The 14504-nt window shown below is 38.0% G+C and overlaps 1 protein-coding gene across 2 annotated transcripts in view; it reads right to left on the minus strand.

Annotated features, from left to right (window-relative positions):
• RFX4 (regulatory factor X4) overlaps positions 1 to 14504 on the minus strand; it is a 92389-nt gene that overhangs the window by 24298 nt on the left and 53587 nt on the right. For both annotated transcript variants that reach the window (XM_027680833.1, XM_027680834.1), the window contains 4 exons: positions 12732 to 12790; positions 11013 to 11157; positions 6667 to 6761; positions 4897 to 5014 (listed from right to left, as the gene is read on the minus strand). In XM_027680833.1, coding sequence (XP_027536634.1) covers positions 4897 to 5014; positions 6667 to 6761; positions 11013 to 11157; positions 12732 to 12790 — 417 coding nt within the window. The remainder of the gene's footprint in view (positions 1 to 4896; positions 5015 to 6666; positions 6762 to 11012; positions 11158 to 12731; positions 12791 to 14504) is intronic.

The following is a 14504-nucleotide window of genomic DNA, read 5'->3' on the forward strand; positions in this document are numbered from 1 at the left end:
ATTTATATCATCCCCTGGTTTATATAATTCCTTATAGAAACAGAAATATTAATAATGTTGCACAAGGCACTGGTGAAACCTCACTCAGAACTAGTCACCCATGTTCAAGAGAAATTAGTACAAGTAGAAACTGATATGGAGAAGATTACCAGAAGGGTGTGGGCAACAGATAATGGATTTTAAATGACAAAAAATGCACAGTTGGCTTTATTTTGTAGAAAGGAAGTGAGTTGCTTCCCATAATTTATAAAGAAGGATACATATCAGGTATGGTGAAGAAATGTTTGCTCTAGAGCACAAATAGCCACAAGAAAAAAAGGATATGTAAGAAGAGAGCACAGATGCATTTCAGGGAAAAGTAAGAGGAGCAAAGCATCAGAGCTGAGATATTGTGTGGTGCCCTCCTGAACAGACTAACATCCATCTGCAGGGGAGGACTGACAAGTATCAAGTTGGAGTTGAGTCAGTTTATGCAATAGATTCCATGATATGAAGTACCTGTAGTGGCTCGAGACAGAACTTTCTTATCCAATGGTGTTTTATACTTGCATGGATTATTATATGTTCATATAAGTTACTAAATAACTCTGACAAATGCAAATACAGTCAGGTTAACGTAACAGCCTGTCCAGCAGCTAGCTTAAACTAAGAGAAAGATCATCAGCTGAGCTGGAAACAGTGATCAACTACTGCCAGACAAAAAAAACCCAAAGAAACCCCTCATCTGGATGTATTTCTTTGGAAATTCCATTACTACATTAGAGGAGAAATGCTTCCATGAGAAAAAGATCAAACAAGTTCCAAATACAATCAAATTTCATAGTGACTGGTTTCTTCACAACAAAGGTTTATCTTGATACACTAGCTTTTATCACAACGAAGCATAACTACTCCTACTCTAACTTCTATACTCAAATATACTGTTGAAGGGTAGAAGTGGTTTGAAAGACCCTATATCCTTATTTAAATCTAACTGGCAATTCAGCTTTCAAGACACTGAGCACAGACTTTTTCTTTGTCACTTGGATGGTCTTTGTGTTTGATTCTTTCAATCCAGGCCTGCATGCCTTCTGTCGTCACTGGTATGAGCTGAGCACACACCCCTGGGTGGTTTCCACTGGCCCTCTGTGCTCTTGGGCAAGGCAGCACAGAAAAAGGACACAGTCATTGCAACACCTTTGCTATGAGCAGGAAATCTTTGGCTGCTGGTGAACCTGAAGCATCCAGTTCTTCATTTGTTTTCATGTGACTACACAAATCAAAATGGTAACAAGTTTCCCCAGCCTTTCAAGGGTAAATAGTGGGGGATCTGCACTTAACTACGGCAGAGAACATGCTTTTAGAAATTATTTTAGCTCAAAGTCTTCTTAAATAAAATACTATTCAATTAAGCAGTGCAATAAAGAAAGTAGACATGGCTGATCACCTTGTTATTGACCTAGAATTTCCCCAGTGGAAACCTAGATTATCAAGAATCTCCACAAAATGCTCAGTCTTCTTCTGACTAGAGTTTTTCAGTTGGAAGTTTCTATTGACTCTACTACAGTTACCACCAACATGTATTTTCAAGGCAAAAAAACCCCAGGACAAAATGCTGGCAAACTTCATGTGGTGATATAAAACTCAAGATATTTAGTATTTTCCATCAAACTCCTTACTCAGCTTTAATTAAAAATAAAAATAAAATAAGGAAAGTTGCTTGTAGTTTCATAAAAACACTTTGAAGTGTGAACCCTAAACACTGTAATGATAGCAAGAAAATGACAGGAACCCAAGATCTGCTATTTTAAAAGATGTGTTTGCTTTCGGGGGGTCTAATGCTTTATTTTGAAGACTTGATGTTGGCAATACTGAATGCAGCACTTAAAAACACTCCAGTGCCCTTGTCACTCTTTTGAATGTCTCTCTTCCTCTCCTATTATTTCTCCCACTGTGTATTTTTAAACTCTGCATAGAGTTTTTGAGCCCAGAGTTTGCGTGAAAGACGCCAAACAAACAAGTTTTTCGTACTGAATGAATGCAATATTTCTACATTTTTAAATGGGTTGAATTAAATATAAGCTATAGACTGAAACCAATATCAGAGCATGCATTTCAGCCTCACAGTGAATGGCTATTCAGCATGATGTACCATAGTTTAGTCTGTGTTTGCAATCTACTGTTTCTCATGTGAAACTCTAGTTCTTTCAAGTGTATCTTTAAATACTGAAATAGATCCAGCTGTGGCTGGCAAACCAATTACTTCTTTAGGAAAAGATAAGAAGTCATTCAAGAGACTGTAGTTACAATGATAAATAGTATTTGGCTCTGATTTTCAGGAGTTAACAGAAACTATGGCAGTGATTACCTGGCTAAGGCATAGTAAGCATCAGCAACTATTAAGGGATACAGCAATTACATGTAACTAGCAAAACAACAGTGAGATTTCCAGGACAAAATCATGGAGCTTCTATTACTAATTAGTTACTTTATACATTGGATGCATTACCCAAACAGTGCCACCAACTGTGCCTTTGATATGCATAGGCAGGAAGAAGGGAGGGAGGGAGGCAGGCAGAGAGAAAAAGAGAGAGGGAGCAAGAGAGACAAGCTTTTTTCTTTTGCCAGGGATTGTTTCAACCTGCCTATGCCACCACTCTTAAAAGCTCTGCAGAATCAAATCTCTGTGCCAGTCACTCCAGTGCCAGGTATTCCAACTTCCTTGGTGGTCTAAGCACCAAAATCTGACAGGTGAAAAAGAATTATCTTTGGTTTTATTTTTGAAAAGATTTCTGAATTTGACGAAAATCACAAACTATCTCAGCTTCACACTGAGCATGATTATTTGGTTTCTTCAAACTCTTGAGTTGGCTGCCAAATTGAAAAGCAGTTATTGATCCTGTTCTAATTATAATCACATGCCCACAAATAACATATTGGCTATGGCCAATCCATTCTTTTCTGGACTGTAGTTACATATAAACGTATCAAAATAATGTTCAAAGGTGTGTGTCCATACAAGAAGAAGACTCATGCATTTGTACACACAAATATACTCAGTGAACTCAAAACACAAACAAAACCCCAAACCCTACAAACTCAGCTGAACAGTTAAAGATCTCAAAAAAAGAGACAAATTCAAATGCCAAAGTTTTAAGAGAGACAACAGGTAAGTTATTTTGATAAATATGATACATATTATATTGTAGTGCATCTCAAACTTGAAACAACAAATAATTCTCAGTCTTCTCATTTTCTCACTATATAGCAAGTTCATAAATATTTCCACTAATAAGTAAGAAATCACAGCTGAGGATCACTGTATAGACCATCAAGACAACTAGTGCTCTAATGACTATTTAGATAATCCCCTTTTGATTAAAGATGTTTTGGTGAATCTTACTCTGAAACAAGAGGATGCTTGATTAGGTTACAAACGTCTCCTGAACACAAACAAAAAAAAAATGTTGTAATGTGCATTTTGGTAGCAATAATGAATCCTTAGGAGCAGTTTAAAGTCCGCATTTCATGAGTGACAATATAATCTCAACACTGCACTAACACAGAATGTTTTTTCATTTGTTGTCTACCGGTGTCTTTCACAGGTCGGGACTGTGCCTGCACAGAGAAGTGCAGCAACCCAAGGTTCTAGAAAGGGAAATTCAGCATTTATTCAGTACTCGTGCAAAGGGATTTTTGAACACTGGGGGAAATTATACTGTTAAGCAGTATCGGCTATTTTTATGCCCACAATAAAAGACACAGTGACTTAAGGAGCAAATGAGTCCTAAAGGAGGTGGAAAATAGATGTGACCAGGATATTGGTGCTGAAAACACAAATTAGCAGATGGAAATTGTAATCACCTTGGAAACACTCACTATCCTAATGTCTAATGATGACTCACTAATACCTGTTTGGAAAAGTCTTTTACAATGGGAATGAAAGCAGTTTCAGGTTAAAATATAAATAATTTATATACAAATATATAGTATATATTCCATAAATATATATTATAAATATATAAATATATAATACAAATATCATATTGTGCCTATCTGACAGTATCTGAATTTATGCTATTAGATGGTCCTAAAAGCATCAAGGACTTCAAAGCTCAGCTGGCAGAAATCCTTGCACTTGTTCAATTCAGTGCCCATATAAAATCATTCTCTATTGATCTTCCATTAACATATTCAGACAAATGAACCATAAAAACCATCCCTCACATAAAATCTGGTCCCAGTCGACTGTGAATGTTCACACTCATGACACAGCAGTCTAAACATTCTTGCTTTTAACTGATTTTAATCTGAACTGTTTGTATCCCAGGACAAAGCCCCATTTTAAAGCTCTGTAGAAAAGCAAGATGCTTTTTCATTTAAAAAGTAAAAATCTATTTTTCCATCCTGACTGACATCTTAAAAATTGTAAGAGAATCTGTCCAGGTTATAGAAGCGCACTCATTTTGCAAAGACCAGCTTCAAATGCTATGTCCTTTAAAAGGAGAGCTGGCAAAGTGGTTCACTGGAGAGCTTTTCATCCACTTCAGCACCAAGTCATCTCTCTTGGCACAACACGTGGTCAGAGTGGTTTGGGTAACCAGGCTCACTTTGTGCTGAAGTGCACTAGGGAACACTCCTGTAAGTGACTCCTCCAGCTGCCCGGGGACTGATCACTCCAGCTACTGGCTAAAAGCAAACAGAAGGAAGCAGTAAAGTTTTCAGCTCGCCTGGCTAGATCTTGAAGACAGACATCTGTCTGAGCATTATTTCCAAATGTCAGTAGCCCCAGCTTATTTTTTAGTGGTGCCTGGACACGTGAAAACTGTTTATGTTTTCAATTAAACTGTACATTACAAGCTAAGATACAGATTTTTTTGACTGTGGCATGCAATTATTACAACAAAATCAAAGTACCAAAGCTGGGTGCACTGTGCAAAGTCATGTCCCGAATCACTCGAGTGCCAAAACAGGACCACATCAGGAGGAACTGCTGAGCTACTTTCTTCAAAGAGCCTTGTCTCTTGGCAGCTACCTGCAAGAAGAGACATATGTCTGACATGAAGAAACCTACATTTCTACCAGCAATACAGCTAAATGATGCACATATCCATCTTCCTTTTTTATACTGAAAAACTACTTACCATTATATTCATGTTAAAATATACACTACAAATTACTAAAACCCAAACTCTAAATGGCCTTAGACAGAAAACCACCATATAACCATATAGAACCTTCAGAAAGACGAATTAATAAAGTATTATTCAAGACTGGATCTCCTTCACAAATGATCAAAGGACTGCAAAAAAATTGCTCTGATCTTCATCTTAACCTAATTACTTACATGTTCATTCTTGCTTCCTAGCCAAGGAAGCAATTTATAATCCATCATGTTTGATCTACACTGAAAATTTATATTAATATTTCAATTAAGGTTTAATATTGAGTATAAATGCTTCTTGAACTCAGAATCACAGAACGTGCGGAGTTGGAAGGCACCCACATGGATTATCGGGTCCAACTCCTGGGCCTCTACAGGACCATACCCAAGAGTCACATCATGTGTTCGAGAGTATTGTCCATAAAGTTTGTTGTTCTTTCATGTTTTTATTTTTGTGAATTCACTTAGTCATTTCACTAGGAAAAATACTTTCCAGAAAGCACACTTCAGGCATTAACTCTTCAAAAATTGATTTATTATAGCCATAGGTGAGTTAAAGAATTAGGTTTACCCAATCAGCTATTAGAATTCATTCAGGTTCTTCATTAAAATTAACAGTCATGGTCTGAATTTCAAATTGCAAAAGTTCCCCAAAACAATCAAAATATTTCAAGTAATCCAGGGAATTATCTGTTCTTTTCTGTATAGCCCTTTTGCAGCAGAGAGAGAGGCAGTGTATTTTGTTTTGTTTTGTTTTTGCTTCTGAGTTTTAACAACTAGGCTAGGAGTTGGACTCAATGATCCTTGTGAGTCCCTTCCAACTCAGCATGTTCTGTGATTCTGTGAACTGGAATGAAGAGTTGAAATTCTAATAGAACATCCTAATACGAAATATTGTTAGTGACAGAAATTAAAATAGTCAGTCATGTATCTTCATACTCTATGTAAAATTATGGTCATGACTGATTGCTTTTGAAAATACGTTTTAAAGCTTTGTTAGTAGGTTTCTGCATGCATTTAAATTAAAATAAAAGTCCTTAGTATCCAAATCAGCTCAAAAGTCAACATAAATATGCCCTTGATTGAATGGTAATATAGATTTTCATCCTTACATTTGATTATATATAAATGAATTAGCCAACTTAAATATCCTTTTCATTAAAATCTCAGAAAGCTAGATTATGCTTTTATTTGTACTATGTTATTAGGACAACTCTGACTCTCAATCCATTTCTCCATGTCCCTGAAATATTGATTTGATTGGAAATCTCAGCTCTGTTCATTCTTGAATACTATCTTTTGGGATAAAATAAACAAGTGCAGAATAAAGCAGAATCCTGAATGTGAGCAATTCTCCATGAAAACTGGTGAGATTTTGCCCACTGCTGCTTTATTCCTGTTTATTACCAATGCCTTTTTTTTCATTTTTTCAAAAATTATTTTTATTTTTTCTAAAAATCTATGACCTCAATAGAGCTCATAATGCACATCAGTGACTCAGGTCCTTGCTCCTGCTTACCAACCTTTACAACGCATCTGTCCACCATGGAATCCAGCCACTCGATGTACGACTCAATGGGGGACTGCTCCTCCAGAAGGTGATCAAACTCCTGATATACTGGCAGACAAAACAAAACAACAGCCCACCTCAGTACTTTGATTACATTTGGAACAAAAGAAAAGCAAATTAAAAAAGGCTGCCAGTAGCATCACAAGTTTGCTGTGGTTTTTTTGTAATAGATTGCATAAGCGTAACAAATTCATCTTTCTTGATGCTGACCCAAAAAGTTTTCTCAGTCTCTCATCTTGTTTCTATGGAAGTGATGCAAGTATTTTCATGTGGGCAAATTAGAACCTATTTCTTAAAATGAATATTTTGATTTAAGCTTCAGCTATCGGATGTGCCTGGAAGTGAAATGTTTGTGGCATTCTCTATGAAGAGTGAGAAAGTCGGCATGGACCCTGGTGATGAAAAAACACCATGCATAATATTGATTTAGAAATGCATAAAGAATCTTCTAGGCACCAAGTGGAAGAGTATTGTTGGTAGGACACTCATCTGTATAACGCTTTAGTTGCAAAAGCATGAATTAACTGCTGTAAATCATCTGTTTGCAATGCCAGACACACACACACACACACACACACACACACACAAAGAATTTCTGTAAATTCTACTTCTTCAAAGCAAATTGCTATCATTGCAGAAATGCTATACTTATTATGAAGAGTTGCAAAAAGCAATCTGTATACTTTTTAAGCTTTTCCAAATACACTTTTCCAATATTAATATTTTAATATAAAAAGTAAAACCAAGTCATTGGAGTGCCGCTCTTAAAACTGCATCTCATTTATTTATGAGAACCAATGGTTGAAGACAAAGAATCATGTATTTTGACACTTAACAAACTATTCTTCAACTCAGCTAAAATAAAAGGCACAGTAAGTCACGAAAGATACTTTCTACCTGCTGTGTTGCAGGATGATTTCAATGTGCTATGCGTTTCCGTTTCTGCTTAGTTGTAAATAACAGGAGGAAGGAATTTCCTACCGTAGAAAAGATAGTGAAGGAGGCAAAGCTTAGAGATGACAGCTAGAGATATGAGCCAGGGAGGCTATCAGACAATAAAGCAAAAAAAACCTCCCTGGTCTCTTAAGTTGAATCAGCAAGATGACCAGGAATGTATTTGCTTCACACCTGACTACAACTTTGTTTAACTTAAACTTGCAAAGGCTGACTTGTCAGCAACATTAGTCAGGGAAGAAGGGATATTTGGGCCACCCTCATCTTTCATTGTTTTATTGGATGGGTAACCTCCCTTTACTCAGAACAGGATCACAGAGGAATCTAAATGTCTCCTTACCTGAACATTTGGCTGGACAAAAACTGCCTGATACAACAGATGAAGTAATTCATATGCTGTGCAAAGAGGGGAGCAAGAGTGGAAAAACAAATCAGTTGCTTGCTTTGTTGCTGGAGCAATACAACTGTGTACAACAACCTATTTGAGAAAAGTAAACTTTTAGCCTTTAGTGCCTGTCAAAAATACCTCAACAGGATCTGAGAAAGAGGGAATAAAGTAGAAATCATGTCAGAGATAGCTACCAGAGGAGAGTGGGAAAGAGGTCCTCTTATACCCAGTGATTTTTCTGTTTCTCTTTAAGCTTGTTTAAAGGCTTATAAACATGTTTGCTTTTTTCTAGTTACAGAAGCTGGTAATTGTACTTTCTTGATTAGTAGTACCACAATGTGAAAGCAGGCCTTAAGTTCATGTCATATAAGTCATACAGAGTGTAGCCTTTAAAATAACTTTGGTGAAGTAGAATAAACATCAAAGATGCAAAAAAATATATAAGTTCTAGAATAATCTCGCTACCTATAAGAACATCTCAGTGGAATCCCATCTCATGATGAACATTCATAATAAGTTACCATTTCCGAGTAACTATTTATTGGACTTCACTAGTGGCTAGGCTTCGTGAACGAAGATTTGGGAAGGGCTCTACCCACATTTGCTACAAGCACACTGGTGGCTAAAAAGGCCAATACAAGATAGCCAAGTCCTGCTGCAAAAGGCACAGCAGAAAGACTCCTTAGGTGGTATCAACAAGACACGGTCCTTTCTGTGTTGTCTTTTCTTCTCAAGAGTGATCCTGCGTGCGTTCTCAAAGGAAGCAGCAGCGTTACAGATGGTGTGTCTCCAGACCTCCCAATTGGAGGCCAGAGTAGACCAGTTATGTTGATCAATATGGCCAAGGCTGAGATGTTGTTTCAGGGAGTCCTTGTATCTTCTCTTTGGGGTTCCTCTCTTGCGGCAGCCGGCGGCAAGTTCACCATAAAGCAGGATCTTAAGGAGGCGGTGGTCCTTCATCCTTGAGATGTGTCCTGCCCAATGCAGCTGTGTTCTCAGCAGCATGGCCTCAATAGTCATAAGTGCTGCCTGTTCAAGAACAGATGTATTGGTCACATAATCTGACCAGTGGATGTTTAGGATTGTACGGAGACAGTGTTGATGGAAGCGTTCTAAGAATCGTAGGTGGTGGCGGTAAATGGCCCATGATTCGGATCCATATAAAGGAGTAGACAGCACAACGGCTTTGTAAACACTGATCTTTGTACTTTTCTTGAGGTGTTTATTTCACCAAACTCTTTTATGGAGTTTTCTGAAAGCTGTGTATGCCTTTGCTAACCTGTTGTCTATCTCTCCATCAATCTTACCGTCCAAGTAGATGAAGCTACCTAGGTAATTAAACTGCTGGACTAATTTGAGCTCTGATTTGCCAATGGTGACATGGGGATGGTGGAAGACTTCCCAAGGTGCCGGTTGATAGAGAACTTCTGTCTTCTTTAAGCTGACTTCCAGCCCAAAAAGCTCAGCAGCCTCTGCAAAGCAGGATGTTAAATGCTGCAGTATGGACCTAAAATATGGAAAAACTTGCTCAAATCCATTAGCATTCAGGAAAATTCAATTTGATTTTGTTACACAAAAGTTTATATTTAAGTAGTTAGCGCATGTACAAGAAGTTTTCCTGAACATTAAGGATTTTCTGAATGGCAGCCAAAACTGTTCCTGCTGCTAGGGAGTATAACTTTGGGAACTTTTTTTGTCAGGCAATGCGAGGATGTTGGCTAGAAAATGAAAACAGAACAGATAACAGAAGGATGCACTCAGCTTCTGCACTTCAGTCTCACTATATGCTACCTCCTCTGCTGCCATGTCAAGCTTCTGTCTCCTCAAAAGGGAAGAGAGCCCTGTTAGGAAATGAATAAAGAGTTAAGAAGGAGAGGAAAGAGTACCAAGCACCTCTCACTGGAAAACAGAGCTAACAGGGAATGCAAGGCCCGTCCCTGAACAGAGGAGAAGACTTCCAGTGTTAACACAGTGGAATGACTGTCAAAGTCAACCTTGTAGGGTCCAGTTTACCTGTGAAGGTGTCACCCCTCCTCTTCCCAGCCACTCAGTGGAAGAGTTACCTCACTAGCAAACCTACCTTTGCTGGGCTCCCACAAGTGGTTGCCCAGGTTGCACTCTGTTAAGGCTGGATCGGGATAAAAGATGACTGGTGTTCTCAGGAGAGAGATGGCAATACAGCAGGTGTGTTCCCAGGGAAGTGAGGTTATGAATGATGCTAGAGGCAAAGCTCTGTTGCCTCAGATCAACAAAATTCAAGTGTGCTTCGTGTTACACCTAAGCTTGTAACCATGCAACACTTGCTGGATTATGGAAGGTATATTTTATATTTGCAAAAGATATTTGATTCTAAAACCAATTTGCCAATATCTCCAAAGTCACTTTTAAGTCCATGCCCTTCACTATACCAGACAGAAGCTAAATTAGCCAACGAGCTTTTTTGATATGGGACTTCCACTTACTCATGAAAGTTCATGGTGAAAGCTTACCCCATCAGGTGATCTTGTTTATGAAAACAAGGTATGAAAAGAAGCTTTTTATAAACAATTTACAAGGGACTCAAATACACAGCCACTTGAGTGTTCAAGACCTTCAAAAGATAATTTTCCTGCAATTCTACAGTGGGAAAGAATGGACTTTCACATATTCAGTGGTTCACTCATAAATTTAGTTTTCTCAAGTTCATGGAAAAAATCCTCCTAAATCTGGGTGAAAGTTTTGTGCCATTGGCTGTTCTGGATACTACAAAGGAACTCATTAATGGAAGAGTGCCCAGACCTATGCCCCAAAACATAAGGCCTTGGCAGGGCCTTGCCTTACGTTTTGGTAACTGTCTCTGCATTTATCTTAAACCTGCAAGCAAACCAATGGCTGCAAAAATAGTGCTACTTTCTCTGAGCTTTGTTTGCAGCAGGAAACCAAGTTCACCTGGCTCTATTTGAAGGTTCTGTTCTTACATTGTATGATGAGCTTTCTGTGTTCCTCCCGTGAGTCCTCCATAGTATAGAGGGTTTGTTTGGTAATGCTATTCAGATCCACATTCCTCCAGTCCTCCAGCATTTGAAATGTGATGTCTGCACTGTGGATCACTGTTCTTGATGCCTGTAATCCAATCCAATCTATTCATTAGTTCATGCTTTATTAGGTTAAAAAATAGGCTTTATCCCCTTTTACGCTTCCTTAGCTAGGCTCACTAAGTTGATCCTCCTCATGGACCCCCACCCACCAGCTTGTCTTATGGATATTACAGGGCCCTCTAACAAGAGACTTTTCAAGTCATTTTGCCTACTTTAATCAACCACAAGTATTTTGCTTGCATCCACCCCAAACCCTAAGGAGCAACACTAATCTGATGCTGCCATTGCTAGACCCCTCAATCTCTAACAGCTCTGTTGGTTTTTATGGCAAGCTTCAGTTCAAAACAAAAAAGCAACAAGAAAAGTCAAGACACAACCAAACAAACCCCTCTCAGGTTTGCACCCTCCCCTCTCCTAAACTTGGAAGACTCTCATTCTTCCCTCAGCCACATGAAAAGGTCAAACCTCCTTTGCCTCCTCATCAGATTATGTGTCTTGGTTGACTGAGACAGGGATCTGCTATTGATAATGGGGAGGATGGACTGAGAGGAAAGAAGTGACACAAGGTCATGGTCATATAAAGTACAATGGATCTCTGTAAGTTAAGCAGGGATGATAACCCGCACTAAAGTTATCAGCTTCCCCAAGGAAGTGGTGCACTTGGAAGAGTCCTTCACATAAGTAAACTGTTTGATCACAGGTCTGATGCAGAAGGTTGTGGTCTCTTTAGCTTCATTTCCTCTGAATTCCTATGGACCTCCAAGGTTTGGTGATGATCCACCATATTTGGGGAGGGGTAGCACTGGTTTCTCTGCCTCCACTATTAAAATAACGGAGGAAGAAAGCTACAAAGAATTCCTTGCAGGAGTGGGGTTTTTCCCCCAGAGATTCTTCCTGCGGGCTTCACGTCTCACAGATTTAACCAGAGGTGTTGGATACACCTTCCAAAAATGGAGCTTTCAGTGTGACATTGAAAACAAACTATCCCCTCCAATACCTGGACGAAATGTTAATTAGGTCCATGCATTCCCTCCTTTTTATACTGCACGGAATTTGGCCTCATGACTTTTTGATAGGTAATTGATAGGTGAACTGGTGAAAACCAAACACTTCAGAGCAGTTTCTATATTCACTTGCTATGGTTACATGACCACGTCTATTTAAAAGCCCAGCGGTTCAGCTGTTTTGTTTTTCCCAATTTGCATTTGATTTGTAATATACAATTAGACTTGAAGTTTATTGTTGGGCAGGTAGAAATTTTTCTTGCTTTGCAATTGGCCTAATACACGCTGCTCTGAAAGCAATGACATGTCTCATATTTACTTACTGGAAATGAACCATCTCTTCAAATCAAATAATATTTTTTTTTTCATGAAAATGCCCTGGTGGATTTAATAATCAAGAGTTGCCAGTTGTCTAGAAAAGCATTTTTCACTGATTACTTTTTGGTTTTGTAAAGATAGTCACAATAAATATTGGATACAAACTGCTAACATAATCTCCTCCCCTTTGACTAAAGTCCAACCTGTCAATTCATAAAATTATTTGAAAGGTCAGTAAAAATGGCATTCATCAAACTTGGGTAACTGAAATATTTACTTGGCAGAGATGATTTAGTGACGTCTGTCTCCGGAGTATTTGTGAGAATCTTCTGGACACTGCAGGAAAGAAGAGATGCGTATTTACATACTGTGCTAAATAAAAAAAGTTATTCCTGAAAGTATTAAATTAAAATGAGAACAAAATAAAATAAAACAAAACAAGATCCAGTTTCCTATATAAAATTGTGGCCACGTAAAATTCACTCAAATAACCCAGTTTTCACTTAATTTAAACCTTGACCTAAAACCTTAAATCTGGATGCTCAATCAGTTTTACAGAGGCATATTGCAAGCAATGATTTATAGATGCTGTGAATAATGAGGTGACAAGAGAAACGTAGAGGACAATGGGAGAGCTTTGCTTTTTCAGCATGGCAAATTTTCTCTTGCTACACAAAGGAACTGAAGACCAGAAAGAACTATTTAATGGGAAGACAAATGTTGGTGCAACAAGAAGTGGGCATAAAATATCAATAGCTACGTTACGTGTGGAAATGAGAAAAGGTTGCTAAATCTTAATGCAAACAAGTTTTGGAGGAGTCTTTTGACTGAAGTAGTAGGAGCTAAACTCTGATACAGTTTCAGGTAGAATTTGATCAAAGTTTCTGAAAGTGATTGAATGACATACTAATACATTATGGACTAAGATGCCTCAGGAGGTACTTGCAAGTCCTCTGCTCCTATTTTAGATCTTCGCAAGCAATACGGACCTTGTATTATGATATTTCCTATACTTGGAAAATGAAGTTATGAAATGTTGTTTTGTGCATATTTTGTCTGTAATCTGTGACTCTGGAACTGCAAACATTACCAAAGCTTGCAGTCACTCCTTTCAGTACCTCCATTGGCTGTGTACACTATCACCAATTCTGATGAGGAGAAGCAACAAAGACTAGTGTAAAAGGCAGGATGCACACAATATTTTCCTTATATCAAAATCACCAGACTTTCAGATATATCCAAAGAGATGTTAGATGTGGCCACAGAGTGTTTTCTCTCTGTACTGTACATAGAGGCAGTGAAAGAACAGAGACTGAGAATGACTAGAGAGTACACTGTCCAACTCTTTCTCTCTACCTATAAGATTGGAAAAGATTTTGCTGCTGAAGATTCTCAACATTTTTGAACTGGTGAAGATGTGGTAAAGCATATTCTCAGTTCTGATTTTGTTTAATTTTTAAACAAATCAGTAAACAATTCAAAAACCCCTAAAATCAGTTGTTCCAACTTTCATTCTGACTGTTCTCAGTAAAATATACACCTAATTTTCCACGCTGATCAAAATAGTTAATCCTTCTCCTAAATTAGTTTTTTTTTTCTTTTAACTTTGTGGTGTGGAATTTAGTGCTCATGAAAGGCAAAGAATTGAGAGCCGTGAAATAAAGCAGGCTTTATCAATAGGTGATGTGCACTGCAGGCATCTACAAAGCACGTCTGAAAAGGACTAGTGCCCTTTCCTGTGGTGACAGGGTAATTTGATCTCCTTCATTTTTAACTCTGGCACTTTTTTGAGTAAGGGCCTCAAGCTGTATTCAAATTCTGCTTGCCTAAAGGTTTGTTTAATAATTTTCTTTGTCTAATATCATCCCTAATGTTTGCTTACTATAAACAAAATTAATTTCTTATCAGAATCCACAAGAAAGGAAAAGAAATTCTCATTTTGAGCAGCGCCTCCTTTCACTAAATGAGATTGGTTCTCATGAACAAGTGAAGAGTGTAAGTGAATGCAAGATTTATATCGATAACAGGTTCCTAAAAGAGCACTAGTCTC

The sequence above is a fragment of the Neopelma chrysocephalum genome, unplaced genomic scaffold (genome assembly GCF_003984885.1).
Source record: "Neopelma chrysocephalum unplaced genomic scaffold, ASM398488v2 Primary Assembly neopelma1_59, whole genome shotgun sequence".
NCBI lineage: Eukaryota > Metazoa > Chordata > Aves > Passeriformes > Pipridae > Neopelma > Neopelma chrysocephalum.